Source organism: Melanotaenia boesemani, chromosome 3 (assembly GCF_017639745.1).
Source record: "Melanotaenia boesemani isolate fMelBoe1 chromosome 3, fMelBoe1.pri, whole genome shotgun sequence".
Classification (NCBI taxonomy): Eukaryota; Metazoa; Chordata; class Actinopteri; order Atheriniformes; family Melanotaeniidae; genus Melanotaenia; species Melanotaenia boesemani.
In genome coordinates this window covers 12,957,103-12,980,387 of record NC_055684.1, presented here as the reverse complement: position 1 = coordinate 12,980,387, position 23,285 = coordinate 12,957,103, and the positions used below count along the sequence as shown (strand labels likewise).

General features: G+C 41.5%; 1 protein-coding gene and 1 long non-coding RNA gene across 2 annotated transcripts in view; both read right to left on the bottom strand.

Annotated features, from left to right (window-relative positions):
- Window positions 1-9,688: 9,688 nt before the first annotated feature.
- LOC121636300 lies at window positions 9,689-15,470 on the bottom strand. The gene is made up of 5 exons (XR_006009704.1): window positions 13,423-15,470; window positions 10,644-10,752; window positions 10,161-10,548; window positions 9,914-10,072; window positions 9,689-9,799 (listed from the first exon to the last, which is right to left on the bottom strand). It is a non-coding gene; the product is annotated as an uncharacterized LOC121636300 (long non-coding RNA).
- A 1,229-nt stretch (window positions 15,471-16,699) lies between these two features.
- Window positions 16,700-23,285, bottom strand: part of LOC121636430 (transcription factor 7-like 1) — a 92,661-nt gene continuing 86,075 nt past the window's right edge. Inside the window, exons 3-9 of the mRNA XM_041979939.1 lie at window positions 19,021-19,082; window positions 18,860-18,916; window positions 18,525-18,672; window positions 18,313-18,437; window positions 18,151-18,207; window positions 17,819-17,842; window positions 16,700-16,865 (exon numbers count right to left, since the gene is read on the bottom strand). Coding sequence (XP_041835873.1) covers window positions 16,700-16,865; window positions 17,819-17,842; window positions 18,151-18,207; window positions 18,313-18,437; window positions 18,525-18,672; window positions 18,860-18,916; window positions 19,021-19,082 — 639 coding nt within the window. The remainder of the gene's footprint in view (window positions 16,866-17,818; window positions 17,843-18,150; window positions 18,208-18,312; window positions 18,438-18,524; window positions 18,673-18,859; window positions 18,917-19,020; window positions 19,083-23,285) is intronic.

Sequence of the window (23,285 nt, the reverse complement as noted above, 5' to 3'; positions counted from 1 at the left end):
ACAAAAAATTCCAGGTACCTCTGTGAGCCATGTCCCTTGCTTCTGTGGCATGATTTAATTCAATAACAACTAATGGATCTGAACAGTGGGACAGTGAGCAATATGGAAAAAGATTAAACATATGGAGTATTTTTTTAAAGTGTTCGCTGACCAGGGCCATACTAAGAAAAGCACTGGTGCAAATAATTAAAAAAAGAAAAAAAAAAAACTTTAAAGACTGCTCTGTTTCTTAAGATTTCAAATAAGCCAGTGTGGCAGGATGAATAATGCTTATCTGTACTCGTGTACAGGTTGTTACATAAGACATTATGGGCTCTTAACTAGTGACTAAGCAGCAAGGTCCTCATAAGGTGACAGGATGGGAGGGGAAAGTTGACCTGGCGCACCAGATGGCGTGCAGAACTAGAAGTTCTCTGTAGAAACCATCTGGTAAGTTACTTTGAGAGAATACTCAGCAGGTGGCTGGATGAAGCATGAGAAGGGAGGTGAAAGGGATGACGGAAGGTTTTAATTCTGGTTTTAAATACAAACAAAAAGTCTGGAAAGACAGATTCTCTGGTTGTTATCTTCTTGTTATCTTTCATTAGAACTGATTAAAGGTTTCTGGATTAAAGCAAAACATCTTAAAGGAACTACAGTCAAAGCAGATGGCTTGATTAAGATTCAGACTATTTTAATGTCCATTTCATTCTCGAAATAAAAACACTGACTGACCAAAACATTAAACAATGAAACAGTATTTCCAAGGTGGTCTCAAACTCAAGACGGCCTCGTGTTGATGCATTGCTGCAGATCCCATCCACAGCCACATTCTTTGTACCGCTACCTTCTGGGAAAGGGTATAGGAACATAAAAACTCATCCCACAATTCCTCCCCCCTGAGCTTTGAAGTCCATCTCCCTATCTAGGGGCTCAAAGGAATCCATTTAACATGTATATGGACAAATCCAACGACTGTTTTGTGTTGCGCCATCTTGCAGTGATCCATTTTTGCAGCGCCAACCTCGTATCTGCAGCCACTGACACTGACAGCAGAATGGATATCTGGACTGACGACGTAGGGAGTGGCCCAAAGTCACTGGTGATGGTATTTTATCTGTCAATCATGAATTGGTTATGACAATAAACAGAATAGAGAAAGAACAAACAGGGAAAAAAGTCCACTTGACATTCCTCTCCATCTCATTACTGTAATACGTTACTGTAGCTACTAGCTCGGTCTGTAATGTAACTTTACACGTGTGGTATCAACAGAAAGCCCAGAATCTCAGCAAAGCCACTGCTATGACCACTAAACACAGTTAAGACAATAAGCAATTAAAAGACTTTTTGCAAATGTTTTCTATTTTTCTTTATTTTAAAACCTAAAAATAGAAATAATTTGGTTCTTCAAAAATGACAAAAGAATTTCCTATGATAGATAATTATTAAAAATTATAAGTTGTCTTTTTTCAAAAGGTCTTGTAGCATTTGTAACGTGGCTCTTTGGATTGTAAATGTTGCAGACCCCTGCGTTAGAGTAGCCAAAAACCGTTTAAGTCCTCCCAGAAGTGTTTCAGACGTGGAAAATATTGTCTGCCAGACTGAACACATCACATTCCACTGGGCAAAATCTTTCTGTTTTCTAAATATTCAGTTATACACCCTCTGCTGCTGAATCTCCTGCAGGTGATTTTCACACATTATCTATGAGGGGAAAAATATGTTTTATTTGTGGCGTTTTCTTGTCTGACTTCTCGTGCAGCTCATCTGCTTTTGTTCATGGTTTATATTAAAAATAAAGAAGGTACCAGTTTTTAGTTGAGTGGAGCCACGAGACGTTTCTGAAATGGAATTAGAAGCACTGTCAAGAGCCTGTAATCCTCTATAATTCATAAAAGAACCGATTTCTTATCAACTGAAAAAGTTGCAAGCTAGCTTTTTATTGTTTTTTTGTTTTGTTTTTATTCCAAACTAAAAAACTGACATCAAGGTATGTAGGGTCAGTCTCAATTCCCAGTCACTTCTACACTGACTATCCAATATGATGTTTAAAAAGGAAAGTATGAAATATTCATTTAGATGTCAGCTGGCAACTGTTCCATCTAAGATAAAAACACTTTTATCCTCTTTCTCTGGCAAGCGATCCTCACCCAGGGCCCAGGGAGCTAAATGGTCATTTTCTGTTTTAATCTCACTCACTTTTGAACTTAAAATAAAGTCCTCTGTGATGTTACGACCACAAAAACACATCAATCCATTTAGGTAATTTCACAGGACCTGGAATATCTACATACCCCCCCCCCCCCCCCCCCCCCCCAATCTCTCAGTACATCTCTTTCTTGTTGTCCTTGTCTCTCCTGCTCTTTCTCCTCCTCTGAGCCTGTCTGTTCATTTGTCTCTCTTTGACTGTAAAACACTACAATAACTCTTTTGACATCTTGGTTTATCAGTCATGAAAACATTCTCAGAGACATTTTTTATTTTTCCTCTGCTGGTTTGAAGATAGAGAAGTCCATTCTTCTGCCACAATGGGGGGTTTCTTCTTCAAAATCCTGTCAGCTGTTCTCTGAGGACTTTCTCAGTGTATGTCCAACCTTAGTGTTCATATTCAGCGGATGGAATACAAATTATGATTATCTTCCATAACAACTCAGGAAGCTGATCCTTGATGTATTACTGTTTTTATAAAAATGTACTGTAATTATTGTCCTTACCTTTGCTTCAACCCAGTTTCTTAACAAGAGAGCTGTTTGGAAGGGAAAAAAACATTACCTCTGACTGGGCATGTTGACATCTTAAACTTTATATCCACACATGGGTGACTTGATCTTGCATGACTCAGACATGTATGACTTCAAAAGCAGAAAGCTCCCATTGCATCCTATATAAAAGCACCTTAACATGGTAGGGGTGGGAGTTTGTGTGTGTTTGAGAGCACCCCAGTTCCGGGGGAGCTTAGGCGGGGTATTGGGGTGGGTACTGACCCATGGTGGGTGGCTGGATGGGTTGGTCTGGTCCTCTTGGATGTTGGCCTGGAGCGAACAGGTCAAAACTAATTAAAGGCCATGGAGCTGAAATAATGTTCTGAATAGTTAAGGTTATATGTGATACTTCAAAGGCCTGTTAAGCCAGGCCATTTGACTCTGTTGATAACTTTCCAAATCAAAGACACCAGATGGTGTGGGCGACACGCCAGGAAATAACTAAACTTAGGAGAAAAGTTTCAAGGACTGAGGATTCTTAAACTTACAGCATGAGTAACCATGTGGATTTAGATCAGGAAAATTTCTCTCATCTGGTAATTCAACCAAGTTTCAAACAAAAAGAAAGTCAACGAAACAGACAAATATGACGAGTTCTTCAAATCCCTCTTCACTTTTATTCATTTATTTTTTTTTGTAAGAATCTGTCCTCATTTACCATATTAAACAAATGACGCCTGCAAGTAGCATCGGGCACAGACATCAACTATAGTATACTTTAATTTCATTGACTGGAAGATTCTAACTTGTTAAAGAGGAAGAGGACACTTTGCTTTCACTTTTCTAATCAAACAAGGCTGCAATTCATTAAACTTGACTCAATTCCCAGAGAAACTACCGGGGGGTATACTGAGTGTACCTGCCACGAGGTTTAAACTAAACTTTCTGTGTGCAGACAATACAGGTAGATAGACAGAAACAGCTACCAGTTGTGTGTTCTTGATGGTGTCACTGACTGCACCATGTGGGGGGATCACAGTTAATGTTAACAAGGATTAGTCACCACAAGCTCCACGGGTCTTACTCACGAGTGTCACACATCCGTTTCTGGTGTAACCAATGTGAACGTGAGCGCTTCAAACCAATTAAACTCAGTAAATGGTGAGCAGAGTTGGATGCTGAATGGTGGTGAAAAATAAAAGCTAACAAAAGACAATATTTAGACAACGCTGCCATCTGCTGGACATATTTAACTTCAGTCTAATTAATTCTGCAGTTTTGAGGTTGTAGACTGCTTTTCTTGTTTTAACACAATTTAATTCAGGGCATCCACTCCTTCTGTTTGGTTTATTGGCTGTCAGAGTCAGTGTAGGGTCTCCACTCCTTTAGAAATTTGCCTGGATTCTAATTGTGGTTGTAGAACTGACTTAGAGGGACATTTTGAGGTGAAGCAGGTAACTGGAATTGCTACAACTGCCTTTAGGAACTACAGCATCGGTTGTGTCAGTTTGCTAAGAATACCATCTATAATTTGCATTAAATAAATCCATCAAGTGTAAATGTCTCAACATCGGGCTTTACTGAATAAAAGCAGCGTAAGCTTTATGAATCAAAATGCACTTTTTCTTACTGAACAGCAGAGGGCAGCATCTGTCTGTTTCAGCATTACAGTCAATCATTATTGGAAAAATGAGCACATGCTCAGTCACTTTTATGATTCAACAACACTTTACCTGATAGTATGGTTTGGTTTAGTGACTGTATAATTATGCAATAACTTTAAAAGTTTAGTAAATTATTCTGAGGAAACCCTTTCTTATTTCAGCAGTATTAATAATACATTTTTTGCTCTTGGTTTCAGACAAACATATAGTTTAGATTATTCTGATGAAGTAGTTCCCGCTTATTTAAAGTCATTCCAATCATATCAACTTGACGAATATGGTGCTGAGTAATAAAGGTCATTTTTCTGTTTTTTGTGAACTACCGGTACACATAATATATTATAATTCTATCCTTTTACTCTGGGTCATTCTGTGTTTTATATATAAAAACTACAGTAAATTTCCATTAAGGCTGTCATTCTATGCAGATTCTCAGACATCTAGATAATGATGACCCAAAGTGCTTAAACTAAGGGCAGCTGGAACTCTTTGTTTGATTCATGAAGATGTTCACCTACCATCCAAAATTCATCTTCACTACTGATTGGTGGTAGGTTCAAGTTCCACGAGTTACAATCCCAGAGTAGTCATTTTGTCCCTCAATTTTAACCTTAATCACAAAAGATTTGGGACACTGCTTACAACATAAATAAAACAGAATGCAAAAATTTGCTAATCTCATCTATCCATATTTTATTCCCAATAGAACATAAACGACATAGCAGAGGTTGAAACTGAGACATTTCACCATTTTATGGAAAATATTAGTTAATTTTGAATCTGATGGCAGCAAAAGATCTAAAATAGGTTGGAACAGGGGCAACAAAATGCTGAAAAAGTACAAATCAAAACCAACTGAAGGAGGATTTGACAACTAATTAGGTTAACTGGCATCAGGTTAGTAACAAGACTGGGTATAAAAGGAGCATTTTAGAGAGGAAGAGCTGCTCGCATGTAAAGATAGACAGAGCTTCATCAATCTGAGACAAACTTCTAACAATTGTGGAACAATTAAAAAATGTTCCTCAATATTATGACGATCCCACCTTCAACAGTGTATAATGTCAACAAAAGATTCAGAAAATCAGGAGGAATCTGTGCATATGGGGCAAGGATGAAGGTCTAAACTAGATGCTGGTGATAAATGGGCCTGCAGGCAGCACTGCATTAAAAACAGACATGACTCTCTACTGGAAATCACGGCATGGATTCAGGAAGACTTCCAGAAATCACTGTCTGTGAACACAGTTCACTCTAAAATCCACAAATACAGGTTACAGCTTGATCATGCAAAGAAGAAGCCACATCTGAACACGACCGCCGTCTTCTCTGGTCCAAAACTCATTTAAAATGGTCTGAAGCAAAGTGGAAACCTGTTCTGGGGTCAGATGGATGAAAATGTGCAGCTGAGATGAGAAAATGTACTTTCATATCTGCAAAAGCTCCAGCAACATCTGCTGCCATCCAGACAACCTCACAGCAGCATGGCTTCACAGGAGAAGAGTCCGGCTGCTGAACTGGCCTGCCTGCAGTCCAGACCTTTCACCAATAGAAAACACTTGGAGCATCATGAAACCAAAAATCCAGCAACGAAGGTCCAGAACTGCTGAGCAACTAGAATCCTGCATCAGACCAGAATGGGACAACATTCACAATCTTGGTGGTTATTAAAATATGCATGTGTGCATGTTACCTCACTGGGGATCAGCCTACACCTCCTAGCAACTATACAAATATAAATTATACAAAAATACATCTGATTAGTCTTCAAGAAATTTTACATGAGCTTATAATAAATTGTAGCTTAATTACTTAATAATTTAAAAAATGTTTCAATATTTTTATTTATTTTGCTCATCAATACATTTTTATTATAATTTTATAAACATTTATTTCAAGAATTTATGTTATTGAGTTTTATTCATATTTCATATTGCCCTACAATAAAGATATTAATGCACATGGTGCAATCTTGTGATTTTCCTTAAAGGGAACACCATCATCTAATGGTATCGCATGGACAGGAAACATTTTGGTATCGCTTATTGCTAATAAGAATTTTCAACTTCTGATTTCGTCCAATAATCAACTAGATGAATGCTGATGAGAAGTTGCTATTAACATCAAAAAACAGAAGAAATGAGAGTTTCCCTGTTCTGAGGTACAGGACATGCAGCACGCTTGTGCTTGAAGGTTGGTTGGAGATAAAGACAAGGAAGCTGGATAACAACTCTGAGCTACTTCTCCCTGTAGATTTAAATAATAAAATCATAAAATCAGTTAATGATGTATTTTCAGACACAAGAGGCCAAAACAAAGTTAACAATAACTTCACCACTAAACACTTTGCTTTCCACACAGAAAAGAGAATTTTATTCATGTCCACTTTTAATTCTTTCTAACTTGAGTTCTATTTCTAAAATATAATTTCAGAAGAGTGAAACTTGACACACACGCACACACACACTTCAACAGTAGGCTTTTTGGATAGACACAAACATCTGGATTCTCTTCATACACACAGTGACTGTGTGTTTTGATGCATGCCTTTGTGTGTAATCATGAATATGATGTAAACTCTGCATGTGTGTGTGTGTGTGTGTGTGTTTGTGTGTGTGTGTGTGTGTGTGTGTGTGTGTGTGTGTGTGTGTGTGTGTGTGTGTGTGTGTGTGTGTGTGTGTGTGTGTGTGTGTTTTACCACTACCACTTGTTGCCCAGTAGTTAGTTCTCCAGATGTGTCCCTCTCTTCCCATTTCTCCTTCAATACTGGTTTTAATTTGCTGTTGCACTCCTGTTTGTTTTTGTGTGCTCTCTTTGCTTTATTACTGAATATTGAATGAAGTATTTGATATTTAGGTAATGTCTAAAACATTTCAAATAAAACGGATGCTCATTTTGTTATTGTCCTCGTTCTCACTGAAAGACATTAAAACTGACATGCATCAACATCATAAAAGCAGAGTTCAGAGCAAGCTGTAAACCAAGTCTAGTTCACAGAATACTCAAAATTGCCTTTGTCGTGACTCATTTTTACCCAAAATGTTTGTTGTAAAACACAGCTATTTAGTTAGTTCCGTGTTTAAATGAGTTTTTTTCTGGAAAAAAAAGCCAATCCACTCATCAACATAGCATGATTAGACTGAGTAATCATTAATGATCCCAAGGCTTTGGCTTCATTACTTCAGTATACAAGTAGGAACTCCCTGAGACTGAGTCAATGGGGGCTTGCACTTATTTTTTCCTCTTGTAACCAAGAAATTGCTGCTACTCTGCTGTCCTAAAGGATTTCCTAAATGTTATATAAATAACACTAAAGGATTAGCTTGTAGTAATAATGGGCAAATTTCAGGCATAGTCATGAATGGTGAATAATCATAATTAATTTGTAAGCTGTGTTAAATCTGATTAAAACTTTTAATCATATGTATATATATATGTATATATATATATATACATATATATTGTTAGGAAAAGGATAAAATGAACTTGCCTATCATTTTTTTTTTTTATTGCTTTGTAAATTTTAACTGGTCTTTTCCCTTTTGTTGTACAGCTCTTTAAGAGGTGTGTGAAACTTGGTGAGGAAGCACTAAACAAAAAAGACCTCAACTACTTGAAGGGAGCGAATGCTGACTTCGGTAATGACGAAGACTGTAGTGATGAGAAGACAAATACAAATATGTCTCCCTAAAGTGGAGCTCCACATGGCTTACCAGGGTCACAAAAAACATGCCAGCAAACACTAGACGACAACCAGAAGAGGGATGTGGAGCCCAGGTCCTTGCACTTCAGACAAGGTGCTGGGTTTTAGGTCAGCCACCTCCTTCTCAGAGTGGCTATCTGGTGCAACAAGGCAGTACCACTGACTTGGACACATAAAAGAAGAAACATTTTTGCTGTTGTTGTATTTTTGCTAGTGAGAGGTTTATATGGTGATGTTCTAAAATGAATGCTTGCTATTAGCCATTTGCAACATTTGAATTTTCATTTAAATTTTTGATGTGAAATGCTTCTCTTAAAAAAAAACACACATGAAGACCCTTGCATCAAATTTTCTCTTAAAAACAAAATGTACAATATCTTCACAATCATAAATAGCAGTGTAAGTACATGAAAAATATCTGGAAATACCCTGAAAGGATATCTCTAGCTACGATACTCTCTGAAAATGGGCTTTGACTAGTATCTGACATCCGGAGTGAATCAAACTACAAATTTAGTCACATTTCTCGGGTGTATCAAATGATCGATCCCCTGTGGTCAACAGATAAACTGTCAATTAGTTTACCCTCAAATACCCTTGAACATTGTAAGTGTGCTTTACCATTCATTAAGAAGAGGGGACTTGATATGAGTCATAAACAAAAAGTTTATTTAAAAAAGTATTCAGTGTGAATTTTTACATCTTGTTTATAAAAGAAGGCGGCTATTTAGTCACAGCAGGAGAGCAGAGTTCTCAAATCTGATAAGATATAGATTTGTGTATATACATATAGCTTTGTAAACATGAACAAAAATGAAGAGGTTGGCCTATTGCCTTAAAAATATTAACTATTAAAAACTAAGATTCTTTCAAAGCAGCAAAGTGATCCATGACTCTCATCGAAGTCATTCATGTTCCTGACAAGCTCCCTCTCCATGGAGCATGGCCAGAGCATCTGATGTTCCTGGCCCAGTTGAAGATGCCATACCTGACACCATATTTATAAATTTATTCCCCTCAAATGGCTGATAATTAAATAAAAAAACTGAAAATATTTTCTTAAAACAAATATCAAAAAGAACCTAAACTGAATTATCCAATGAAACTGAATAATTACTATCAAGAGATGAAAAGCTCTTACAGATATATTCTTAATACAAAATTTCTTTTACAAATAAGAACTATAATATTGAGATAATATTAAACTCTATAACAGATTGTTTCCTCTGCAGGTGTGAAGTAAAATCTCCTGCTTTACACACTTGTTTCCACCCAAATATAAAAAACAATCACTTTCAGATTTTACAGCCACAGCAGAAACATTTAATCAGACAGATTTAAATGCATTAAAATCCAACAAAATGATGAACATCTCAGTTCTTAAGGTTTCTCTTTCACGATAACACTTGTGGAATGAGCAGAAATTTTTTAACAATTCAAATTCAGAAAGTTTCATTTTATCAGAACAGTTTGAGCTTCAAGTCCAGTGAAGAAGTCCGTGTGAAGGAGCGCTCCCAGTCGGAGGAAGGATGGGGGTGTTGATGCTGAGTGTGGAGGTGGAGGAATGGAAGCAGGAATAATGGGATGCAATAATGGGCTGAAGGTGGATTTCTCTTCCTGGATGTGGATGCTTTGCAGGTTGACGGCAGAGACTGCAGGTGGAGCTTCATGCACAAAGACAGAAGATGATGGAGGCTGGAGCTGAAGAGAGGATGTTACTATGGAGACCATTCAGGTGGAGGTTCAGTCTGTAGAAGATGTGTTTTCAACAGTGTAAGTTAGAAAGTTCATGAAGAGATAGAGGTGGTTTTACTGAGGGTGGATGGTAGAGTCTGCAGGTGGAGGATAAAGGTGAATTTTACCTGGAGGGTGATGCCTGAAGGTGGAGGCTGAAGATGGATTTAGTTTCTTTCTTGATGCCAGAGGTTGCAGGTAGAGTTGGAAGGTGGATTTTTCTTCCTTGAGGTGGATGCTGTGCAGGTGGATGGCAGAGACTGCAGGTGGAGCTGTGTCATTTTAAACTGAAAGACAATAAAGATCTTGAGAGTCAAAGAAGACGGTGGAGGACTTTATCAGCCAGGCTGCAGGTACAGAGGAACACAAAAATACCTCAAGTTAATGGAGCTACATGGAAGATGAGATGGGGCTGAAGAGAGGATGTTACCATGGAGACGATTCAGGTGGAGGTTCAATCTGTAGATTTGTTTCTAACAGTGTAAGTTGGAAGATGGGCTGCATGGAGGTGTGGGGGTTAGCACTGCGGCCTCCCCGCTAGAAGGTTCCTGGTTTGAAGGTCGGCTGGAGCCTTTCTGTGTGGAGTCTGCATGTTGTCCCGGTGCTTGTGAGGCTTCTCTCCAGCTACTCTGGCTTCTGAGTGAGCGTGGATGGTTGTTGTCTCTGTGTGTTGGCCCTGTGATGGACTGGTGACCTGTCCAAGGTGGACCCTGCCTCTTGTCTGGTAACTGCTGGGACAGGCTCCAGCCCCCCCACCATGACCCTACAGTTGAATAAGTAGGTACAGACAATGGATCACTCAAATTTTCTGAAGGTGGATGGCAGAGGATGTGAGTGGAGACTGAAGGTGAAATTTACCTGGAGGCTGGTGGCAGAAGGTGGAGGCTATAGGTGTGTTTTGTGGAGATTCATCAAAGAGGTTAAAGATGGAGACTGTAACGGTTCGAGCTGGAAACCTGAGGATTCGCTAAAGAGAGAAAAAATAAATTAATAATTAAATTATAAAAACTAAAGACCTTCTATCTTCTCTGAACATGAGGGACACTTCCTCTGTTTACCTTGAGTCTTTGACACAATGTCCTCCTCAGTCAGGACATCTCAGGCACCGGGGAATATGAGGCCAGATCAGTCTCAATAAGAATGAACTCACGCTAGGTGTTTCACAAATGCACACGCTCTGGTTTGCATTCGTATTTCAGAATCGGAAATGCACACGCTCTGGTTTGCATTTGTATTTCAGAATCGGAAATGCACACAATCTGTTTCACAAATGCACACGCTGTGGTTCACAAATATAATTTTGAGGCACACTTGTAAGATTATACGAATTGCTGAACGTGCATTTACGAACTGCTTCTCATTTGTGAACATCTCTGCATTCGTGAGAGAATTCTCTGCGGTGGATTTTGAGACTCCCCTGACGCCGCAGTGTAACGAATCTCACCATTGGTTGACTAATCTGTCAATCAAATTTCCGAGTGTGATTGACAGATTCATCAGTCAATCAGGTGTGTTTGCATTCAGCCAATCATACTGCTCCTTACATTTTCTCCACACTTTTAGACATGTCGCAGAGCTAATACTGCTATTTGAGCATGGTAGTTAAAGTCCAACTAGCGGGCAGACATGGAGGAGACGCAACAATCACAACCTGTAAGTAACACATTTATCTTACATTCCCTCGTTGTAGATCATGTAATGTTATCGAATTAACTGATTGACTGATGAATCTGTCAATCACACTCGGATTGCTGTATAGTTTTGAACTGAGCACAGGTTCAGATATGTGAACTTCTCCACTTGATTCTCAACTTGTCCAGTTTATTTGAGGACACACTGTCCACCATGCTGGGACATGACGCAACTCAGCTTGTGTTTGGATGTTTTGACCTTCAGGTGACGCACCCCCTTCTGAAAGTGATGTTTGGTCCCTCCTGTCAGATCTAGAACAATATTCTTCCTCCTGTTCTTTCTGTGTTCTTTGTTTGTGCTTTTTCCAGAAATTTAGCTGATTTGATGAAATTCAGTTTGGATAAAAACAGGTTTAAATGGCTTCCTTGATGTGGTTTTGTTAAGTTTTCCTCCGTCCTCGACAGACAGTTTGTGATCCAGTAGGTGGTGTGAGTCAAAAACTGCATCCTGGTGTGGGGGTGTCTGGTGATCTTCAGTGTTGTGGTTTCCATCCTCCTCAACGTGACCGCACAGTCCAAAACACTGATGTTTACCAGCAACCCAAACAGACCAGGACTCAGGTTTTGACTTACTCCACCCACGAGAACACAAACTGTCCATCAACAGAACCTCACTCCACCAGGCTGAAAATGTTCCTACGAGGACGGAGGGAGAACTTCAGGAACAAAACCACATTAAGGAAGCACTTCAAACCCGTTAATCCAAACTGGACTTAAATTAAATCAGCTAAAAATTCTGGAAAGTCATCTTGAACAGAGAAAAGAGGACAGGAGGAAGAAAGTTGTCATCCCATAAGTGGCAGGAGTGTCTGAGAAACTCAGGATCTTCTCCGAACAAGACATCCTAGTTCATTTCAAACCCTCATCATCACTCTCAGACAGAAACTGCTTCACCAAGGACAAAACAGTCAAACGGCCGAGAATCTACAGCAATAAAAACACGTCTCAGCATGGTGGACAGTGTGTCCTCAACTAAACTGGACAAACTGAGAAAGAAAGAAGAGGAGACGTTCACACCATCTGAACCAGTGACTTGGTGGATACCATACTGGGATATGCCAGGTTTTCAGCTGATAACTCTTTGGGAATCAAATTGTTGGGTCAAAATACTACTTTTCATGTCTGTCAAACATAAATAAAAAAGAAATCTAAACGAATAATAATAATATGTTTGTGGCAGACGGCTAACAAAGAGCCTATAGAGCCAATTTAAAATGGGTTTCAAGTTTTCTGGTTGTGTCAACACGACACTGGTTCATCCTTTAAGTTAGGAGCCTTTATACACCTGAATGATTCAGAGGTCAGTGTTAAGAGGCAAACACACATAAATATGAACAAACAAACACATAAATAAAACAAACACATTCCTCTTAAATCATTCAGGTCCAAGAACTGGATTGAAAATAAGTTAAAAAGCAGCCAACGTCTAAAGAAAGCTCCAGACCTTCAGAAAGCCTGGACACCTGATGATAGAGGACAGTAGAAAAGTGACAGCTTTAAATGTTTCAGGAAAGTTGAACTTGTCTTAAGCAACAGAAACTACTGCTCAAGACAAGGTCAACGTTGGAGATGGAAAGGACAGAAAAAGGAGTGGCTCAAGACTTTTGTACAGTACTGTGTTGGAAGAAGAAGGTGGTGGTTCCTGCAGGTGATCTTCTTCCAAATGATGGTGATGGTGATGGTGGTTCCTGCAGGTGGAGGCCGTAGGCCGGTGTTCAGCCGATGGTGGTGGCTGCAGGTGGAGACAGGAGTCACGTGATGTCGTAGACTGATGGTAGAGGCTGCAGGTGGAGGCAGGAGGCCGGTGTTCAGCAGATGGTGGTGGCTGCAGGTGGAGACTGAAGAGAAAAACTCACTGAAGAGAGAAAAAATAAATTAATAATTAAATTATAAAAACTAAAGACCTTCTATCTTCTCTGAACATGAGGGACACTTCCTCTGTTTACCTTGAGTCTTTGACACAATGTCCTCCTCAGTCAGGACGTCTCAGGCACCGGGGAACCCCCGGCACCGGGAAAGGAAAGAAAAGAGTATTGTACAGTTTACTCACATGGCACAGAAATGACTTGTTAAATATACAAAAGTTACCATGAAGAACATTTGATGGTGTGTGTCCATCACAAGGATGGAAGGTTGATTCTTACCTTTTGCACAATTCTGTACAAAAGTCTGGAGCCACTCCAAAAAAAAAAAAAAAAAAAAAGGCAGAAAAAAAGCAGAGATTTACTGAAACACGTTGGCTGCTTCTTGTTCTCTTCTCTGTTAACATGATTCTACATTTCTTCAACAATGATTACATCCAGGCTCTGGGGAGGATTCATCCCTCCATCAGACCTGTTACCACTGATTTTCAGTCCAGTTCTGCCGTCATCTGGCATACCTCAGCCTTTTATCCCTGTTTCAGCTCCACTATTGGCTCTTTGCTGGATATCAGATGCTGTATAGTTTTGAACTGAGCACAGGTTCAGATATGTGAACTTCTCCACTTGATTCTCAACTTGTCCAGTTTATTTGAGGACACACTGTCCACCATGCTGGGACATGACGCAACTCAGCTTGTGTTTGGATGTTTTGACCTTCGGGTGACGCACCCCCTTCTGAAAGTGATGTTTGGTCCCTCCTGTCAGATCTAGAACAATATTCTTCCTCCTGTTCTTTCTGTGTTCTCTGTTTGTGCTTTTTCCAGAAATTTAGCTGATTTGATGAAATTCAGTTTGGATAAAAACAGGTTTAAATGGCTTCCTTGATGTGGTTTTGTTAAGTTTTCCTCCGTCCTCGACAGACAGTTTGTGATCCAGTAGGTGGTGTGAGTCAAAAACTGCATCCTGGTGTGGGGGTGTCTGGTGATCTTCAGTGTTGTGGTTTCCATCCTCCTCAACGTGACCGCACAGTCCAAAACACTGATGTTTACCAGCAACCCAAACAGACCAGGACTCAGGTTTTGACTTACTCCACCCACGAGAACACAAACTGTCCATCAACAGAACCTCACTCCACCAGGCTGAAAATGTTCCTACGAGGACGGAGGGAGAACTTCAGGAACAAAACCACATTAAGGAAGCACTTCAAACCCGTTAATCCAAACTGGACTTAAATTAAATCAGCTAAAAATTCTGGAAAGTCATCTGGAACAGAGAAAAGAGGACAGGAGGAAGAAAGTTGTCATCCCATAAGTGGCAGGAGTGTCTGAGAAACTCAGGATCTTCTCCGAACAAGACATCCTAGTTCATTTCAAACCCTCATCATCACTCTCAGACAGAAACTGCTTCACCAAGGACAAAACAGTCAAACGGCCGAGAATCTACAGCAATAAAAACACGTCTCAGCATGGTGGACAGTGTGTCCTCAACTAAACTGGACAAACTGAGAAAGAAAGAAGAGGAGACGTTCACACCATCTGAACCAGTGACTTGGTGGATACCATACTGGGATATGCCAGGTTTTCAGCTGATAACTCTTTGGGAATCAAATTGTTGGGTCAAAATACTACTTTTCATGTCTGTCAAACATAAATAAAAAAGAAATCTAAACGAATAATAATAATATGTTTGTGGCAGACGGCTAACAAAGAGCCTATAGAGCCAATTTAAAATGGGTTTCAAGTTTTCTGGTTGTGTCAACACGACACTGGTTCATCCTTTAAGTTAGGAGCCTTTATACACCTGAATGATTCAGAGGTCAGTGTTAAGAGGCAAACACACATAAATATGAACAAACAAACACATAAATAAAACAAACACATTCCTCTTAAATCATTCAGGTCCAAGAACTGGATTGAAAATAAGTTAAAAAGCAGCCAACGTCTAAAGAAAAGCTCCAGACCTTCAGAAAGCCTGGACACCTGATGATAGAGGACAGTAGAAAAGTGACAGCTTTAAATGTTTCAGGAAAGTTGAACTTGTCTTAAGCAACAGAAACTCCTGCTCAAGACAAGGTCAACGTTGGAGGTGGAAAGGACAGAAAAAGGAGTGGCTCAAGACTTTTGTACAGTACTGTGTTGGAAGAAGAAGGTGGTGGTTCCTGCAGGTGATCTTCTTCCAAATGATGGTGATGGTGATGGTGGTTCCTGCAGGTGGAGGCCGTAGGCCGGTGTTCAGCCGATGGTGGTGGCTGCAGGTGGAGGCCATAGGCCGGTATTCAGCCGATAGTGGTGGCTGCAGGTGGAGGCCGGTGTTCAGCCGATGGTGGTGGCTGCAGGTGGAGGCGGGAGGCCGGTATTCAGCCGATGGTGGTGGCTGCAGGTGGAGGCCGGTGTTCAGCCGATGGTGGTGGCTGCAGGTGGAGGCCATAGGCCGGTGTTCAGCCGATAGTGGTGGCTGCAGATGGAGGCCGGTGTTCAGCCGATGGTGGTGGCTGCAGGTGGAGGCCGGAGGCCAGTGTTCAGCCGATGGTGGTGGCTGCAGGTGGAGGCCGGTGTTCAGCCGATGGTGGTGGCTGCAGGTGGAGGCGGGAGGCCGGTATTCAGCCGATGGTGGTGGCTGCAGGTGGAGGCCGGTGTTCAGCCGATGGTGGTGGCTGCAGGTGGAGGTCGGAGGCCGGTGTTCAGCCGATGGTGGTGGCTACAGGTAGAGGCCAGTGTTCAGCCGATGGTGGTGGCTGCAGGTGGAGGCGGGAGGCCGGTATTCAGCCGATGGTGGTGGCTGCAGGTGGAGGCAGGCGTTCAGCCGATGGTGATGGCTGCAGGTGGAGGCAGGCGTTCAGCCGATGGTGGTGGCGTCAGGTGGAGGCCGGTGTTCAGCAGATGGTGGTGGCTGCAGGTGGAGGCCGGTGTTCAGCCGATGGTGGTGGCTGCTAGTGGAGGCCGGTGTTCAGCAGATGGTGGTGGCTGCTGGTGGAGGCCGGTGTATAGCCGATGGTGGTGGCTGCAGGTGGAGGCCGGAGGCCGGTGTTCAGCCGATGGTGGTGGCTGCAGGTGGAGGCCGGTGTTCAGCCGATGGTGGTGGCTGCAGGTGGAGGCCGGTGTTCAGCCGATGGTGGTGGCTGCAGGTGGAGGCGGGAGGCCGGTATTCAGCCGATGGTGGTGGCTGCAGGTGGAGGCCGGTGTTCAGCAGATGGTGGTGGCTGCTGGTGGAGGCCGGTGTATAGCTGATGGTGGTGGCTGCAGGTGGAGGCCGGAGGCCGGTGTTCAGCCGATGGTGGTGGCTGCAGGTGGAGGCCGGTGTTCAGCCGATGGTGGTGGCTGCAGGTGGAGACGGGAGGCCAGTGTTCAGCCGATGTTGGTGGCTACAGGTGGAGGCAGGTGTTCAGCTGATGGTGGTGGCTGCTGGTGGAGGCCGGTGTATAGCCGATGGTGGTGGCTACAGGCGGAGGCAGGAGGCTGGTGTTAAGCCGTTGGTCGTGGCTACAGGTGGAGGCGGGTGGTGGCTGCTCTGCAGGTGGTTGGTCCACACTGCACAAGGATGATATATACAAAAACAATTATCCAATTTTAAACTTAAACTATTACTACAAAGAAAACAACACAACATCAAACAACAAAATGAACTATATACAAAAGTTTAACATCATTAAAATGTTAAACTTGAAGTGGCTCTGATGTCATCTCAGTGTCCCAGAGCTTCTGGTCAACCCTCTGGGACCTAGCTGGAAGACGGCCACTCGTACGCCTGCAAGAGAGAAGAAACATGAATAACATCATGATAATAAATAAATGACTCATTAGCTTTTTTCAAAGAGGTCAACTTTTAGTTTTGTCTCAAAAACAAGAAGTATGTCAGCCTTTCTTCCCCAGACAGACAGAGAGTGGGCTGAAAACTTAAAAGTCCTGCCACCCGTTTCTAGTTTCAGAAATTCTCAGTACCAATCTTTTGGGAATGATGGGAAATAAGACACAATCACATGTTTGAGATAAATGTTACAGAGAGCCAGTGTGGAGAGGCTAACTCAGGAGAAATGTGCTCTTTCTTGTCAGTAATCTGGCAGCAACATTTCGGAGCAGCTGAGGGATTTTAAGGGGTTTGGGGATCCAGTTAGGATGGTGTTACAGTAGTCCAGACCAGATGAGATGAAATGTGTGGACCAAATGTTCAGCATCACTTCAGGACAGGATGCTTATTTTGGTGATATAATGGAAATGAAGCTACTCTACAGATGTGTTTGATGTGAGAACTAAAAGACAAATCCTGGTCAAGAATGACTCCAAGCTTCCTGCCAGTAACAGGAACTAACTGATCAACCATCTTTAAGGATTTTAGGGCCAAAAATTTCCATAAAATTCTGAATAGGTGGAGTCTGTCTGGGCTGAAGGTGGTGCACCAGTGGAGGACCCAACAGGATCAACCAGGAGGCGGGGCTTACCTCAGACATCAGAGGCAGGTGAGGGGGAAGCTAACCCCTGAAGACCCATCTCGGGCTGAGAAGAGGAAGCTGCAACACAGATACAGAAAAACACCATCAGCCTGCTGAACTACAAGAAGAGAAGCAGCTTCTGCACGGAGAGAGATTTTAATTCTAAGCCTGACTGTGACCTTCATCTTAAAGTCTAAATCAGCTGATTTCTCCTCCACGGTGCTAAACAACGTTCTGAAATCTTCAGTTTGTGTCTCTCTGTGGTTCAACAACGATGTTCTAATAATCTGGGATCTAATCCAGTCAAATATGACTTAGTGTGGTCACATGTCACCTTGTTATCATCACATGATCACATGCTGTGATCCACGCAAGTCTTGTGTTACCTCCAGAGTTGCTGGGAGCTGTGCTCCTCTGGCGCCTCCTCTTCCTCCTCTGGCCCTAAAAACACAGAAAAAGACACATTAGATTTTTCCTCTGATATCAGGTTATAGGAAATCTTTGCTGTCACCGTTCATCAGAGTCAGTGCCGTTAGGTGATCGTGTCTGAGCACAGCGTACGTACATAGTTGTCCATGCTGGACCAGTGGGGGTATTGTTGCTCGTGCTGCCGCCTCAACTGATTGGCCTCCTGAAAATACTTTGCCTGCTGCTCAGAAGACAAGGACCTCCACTGTGGACACACCACAAAACACTGTCAGTCTCTAGGAACAGAAACCAGCATCAAGACGGGATTCTTAGCAGATTTACATTTACTTACTCTCTCCCCCAAGACGGTGTTCACGGCCGCGCTCCCGGTGATGCCGAGCTCAGCCACCACAGCCGCCCTCTGCTCCTTCAAGAAGAGCAAGAAGGCGTTGGGTGGCTTCTTTATATACGGCAGCTCGTCATTTACACGCTTCCTTTTCCTGCAGCCACAAAACAGAAGAAAAAACAGTCAGAGCAGAGCTCAGGTGTTTCCATGGTGACTTGTTTTTTAAAAAAAAGTATTTTAAAGAGAAATATTGAGACAAAAAGGCAGAAACCGGATCCACTGACACAGATCAGGAGTAAAGTGAAGAAGATTTGGAGTGAAAGCATCCAGAGGAAACTTACTGTGAGCAGCAGGGGCTCGGGGTGGCTGCAGCGGGGCGGGCGTCGTGCACGGGCATCCTGCAGGGACACACACACTTTTTACAGCAGGAAGACAGTGTGGACATAAAAACAGAAGCTCAGCTGCTGATACTAAACATTGATCAGGATTCCTCTTTACTTACAAGTATTCAATAGGGAACAGAAATTGGCCATCAGGCAGCTGAAAAACCTGCACAGCGCTGGCCTGCAGACACAAACACACAGAACAGATGTGAAACAACAAGCTGCTGTTGTGACATCTGCCCACCAGCTCACACATACAGTAACACATTCTTCAATTATAGGAAAGAGTTGGGGAACGGGACCATGTTCACCTGTTGACTTTGATCAGTTACAGCTGACCAGCTTTTATCATCAAAAATGTTTCATGTCATTCATCTTTAGAAAGAAATCTTCTGTTTATCTGAACATATTGTTGGTTTTGGAATTTTTGTCTGACTTCATTTGTTTATTAATTGGATGAACCTTAAAATCCTTTAATTATTAACTGAACCAGGTTTTTTATGGATAAAAGACTTGCTGTGGACCAACTATTTACTGGACTACTTTCACTGGACCCTTGCTGATGGAACAGGAGCATTTTTGTTGTATCATCTGCTACGGCTTCAAAGATAAACTGCTTTGGGGACTGGTCAGAGAAGGTGTTAAGTGAATCTTCGGATATGATTGTAGGCTGGAATGATATAGATCAATCACATCTCAGTAATCGTAGCTTTCCACTGGTACCAGCAGGTTAAGATCTTATTTCTCATGTTAAACACTTTGTTACATTAGAAATACACTAATTATCATTATTATTGTTATACTTTGAATACGGTCACTTCACGTCTTAAAAAGCAAATTGTATTTAATGATTTAGTTCTATGAATTCATCCCGAATTGCTCTGAAATCTTCATCATTGATCAACATCTTTATGGACGAAGCAGAATAAACATTTGTCCGTTCCCTCCACTCTCACCTGTTCCTGTCAGAACCTACCTGGCTGGTCAGGTTAGCCGGATGCAGGAGGATGGGAGCAGGGTTAGCTGTACCCAAAACTGCAGGGAGAACAGGAGGAGCAGGAGGAGGTGGAGGAGGAGGGGGAAGGAGAGAGATAAAAGAGGAATGAGGAAGGGAAGAATGATAAAGAGGAGAGGGAATAGAGATAAGAGGAAGAGAAGAGGGGGGAGAAGAGGGGGGAGGAGGAAGAGGAGAGGGACAAGAGAGACCGGGTGAGGGAGGAGAAGGAGAAGGAGGAGGAAGAGGAGGTAGGAGGGAGATAAAAGAGGAAAGAGGAGAAGGAGGGGAAGAATGATAAAGAGGAGAGGGACTAGAGATAAGAGGAAGAGAAGAGGGGGGAGGAGGAAGAGGAGAGGGACAAGAGAGACCGGGTGAGGGAGGAGAAGGAGAAGGAGGAGGAAGAGGAGGTAGGAGGGAGATAAAAGAGGAAAGAGGAGAAGGAGGGGAAGAAGGCTTTAGAGAAGAGGGACTAGAGATAAGAGGAGGAGAAGAGGGGGGAGAAGTGGGGGGAGGAGAAAGAGGAGAGGGACAAGAGAGAACAGGTGAGGGAGGAGAAGGAGAAAAAGGAGGAAGAAGAGAAATAAAAGCGGAAAAAGGAGAAGGTGGAGAAGAATGATAAAGAGGAGAGGGAAAAGAGATAATAGGAGGAGAAGAGGGGGGAGTAGAGGGGGGAGGAGGAAGAGGAGAGGGACAAGAAAGAAGAGAAGGAGTCGGGGGAGGAAGAAGAAGAGAGGGACAAGCGAGAAGAGGAGGGGGAGAGGGGGGGGAAGAGAGGGGAGGATGAAGAGGAGAGGGACAAGAGAGAAGAGTAAAAGGAGGGGAAGGGGGAGGAGGAGAAAGAGGAGGAAGAGGAGTGGTAATAGAGAGAAGAGAAGGGGGAGAAGAGGTAGAGCGAAAAGGAGCAGCAGGAGGAGGAGAAGGGTTGAGATAATCAGAAAGGAAAAGAGAAGGAGGAAACAGAGCTGGAGGAGGGCTTGTGTCCAGCACCTCCCCAGACGGTGTTCCGGTGAGGAGTTCCTGTAACACATGACGACATGTTGCTGCAGTTTAACGTCTCCCAGAAACCACAGAGCAGAAAACTAAAGCCTCTCAGACTCTCACTGAACATTAAATGACACTAAGACTGACTCTGCAGATGGAAACACATCACACAGCTGATGCATTTAAGGACTCGCCTCTTTAAAAACTACATCAAACGCCTGGACAAGGTCACTTCCACAGAAAAGAAGTTCAGCGCAGAGGAACCAACTGACTTAACTTTTACATTCCCACAGAGCAAAATGTACAAATGCTGCACGTGACCACGTCACTCACACACATTCTGTCCTTGTACATGTCAAACCTTTATATTCTAAGCTGTGCAGCAGGCTTGGAAAGTAAACTGTCAACTCAAACATTCCTGTTCATCTCAGGAACGTGTTTTATTTAGGAAAAATGTCAGTTATTGGCTACATTATGACGTTAAAATAATTCATTTACTTCATCCTGAAGTAAATTAGTCACCTTCTAGGTGAATTTAAGAAGCCTGTAAACCTTTTTAACCCACAGAGTTCTGCTGCCAGTGTTGGATTTTACCTCCTGTAAAATTACCTGTATTATTATTTGCTCACTGAAATCATTTAATTGGTCTACGTTTATGCGAAGGATCATTTTAAATATTCAGCTGCAAACATGAAGGTCAAATTCATCCAGTAAAAAAGTACTCAGCCTAAGACTTTAATCATGTCCGGTGTTAGTGTCTTTTATTGCTTCATACAGCATGAAAACGTATGGAAATTCACCCTCACAAGTCTGCTTTGGCTTTTAGACAAAATTTAGGTATATCTGATGTGTACTGATGGCTACAGTGCAGAGTACACACAAATATATTAAATGTACTGCCTAATTTCTGTCAGTATTTAGAAGACAAACTTCTACTTTCTCTCTATGTAGGACGTAAAGTGACACAATGAATTAATTAAATATATCATTCAATAATTACTTAAATGTGTCATTAAATAATTAAAATGATAATTAAATACATAAATGTGTAGTTAAATGTATCATTAATTAAAATACAAATTAATATATGTGAAAACATATATAATTATTTCATTATTTAATTATTTATCAATTTCATTATTTCACTATTTAATTATTTATCTATTTCACTATTTAATTAATTATTTATCTATTTAATTAATTATTTCATTATTTAATTAATTATCTATTTCATTATTTCACTATTTAATTAATTATCTATTTAATTAATTATTTCATTATTTAATTAATTATTTATCAATTTCATTATTTCACTATTTAATTAATTATTTCACTATTTAATTAATTATTTATCTATTTAATTAATTATTTCACTATTTAATTATTTCATGGTCCGCCACTGCCATAATCATTCATTTATTTTATCTGTCAGCCTAGCCCATCAAACTCAGTGGGCGGGGCTAACCAGCGCATGTAGGAGGAAAGCAGAGAATATGTTGAAGTTGTTGGACTCATTTACTGACTTTCCGACCAAAATATTGACCACAGAGTGACTGAAAGTTTAGAAGTACTCCACAGCTTCTCTGGTACCATGATACAACAAGCAGAACACACAGGGACCGGGACGTTTGGAGTTTGACCCGACGGCAGTTCTGGAGAACCAAGTAAAAGTTCTGTTTAGAGCTTCCACGATCAAACCCGCAGCTTCTCTCAGCAGCTCCTTCACGTCGCATACTGTCCAATATTCTGCGTTAATAAAAGTTTGTGCTATGGGTTTGTTTAATAGAGTAGCTGAACCAACATAGAGGAATAACGCCACACAGTGTATTGAAAGGTGTTCACTAACTTTCTCCTAACTTTCTCCGTCGCATCACGCTAGCCGGCGCGGGCGAACACGCTGTTGACATGTGACGTCACGGCCGTACGACGCAGACAGCTGGCGTAAATCCGGCAGAGCGAAGTAAACAGGTTTCATATCAACCCCGAGGCCTTATGTATGAAACAAATTTACAAAAAACGAAAACGAAGGACATTTTTGCTTTCATTTTAGTTCGTTTTGTAAACACACAATACAGTTTCAGTTAGTTTTCGTTTTTTAAAAAACTCTCGTTTTTATTTTTATTTCAGTTAACGAGAATGTTTTTTTAATTCTAGTTTTAGTTTTTTCGTTAGTTTTCGTTAACTATAACAACCTTGCTCTGTGGTCAATACTTTGGTCGGAAAGTGAGTAAATGAGTCCAACAACTTCAACATATTCTCTGCTTTCCTCCTACATGCGCTGGTTAGCCCCGCCCACCGAGTTTGATGGACTAGGCTGACAGATAAAATAAATTAATGATAATGGCAGTGGCGGACAATGAAATAATTGATTAAATAGTGAAATAATTAATTAAATAGTGAAATATT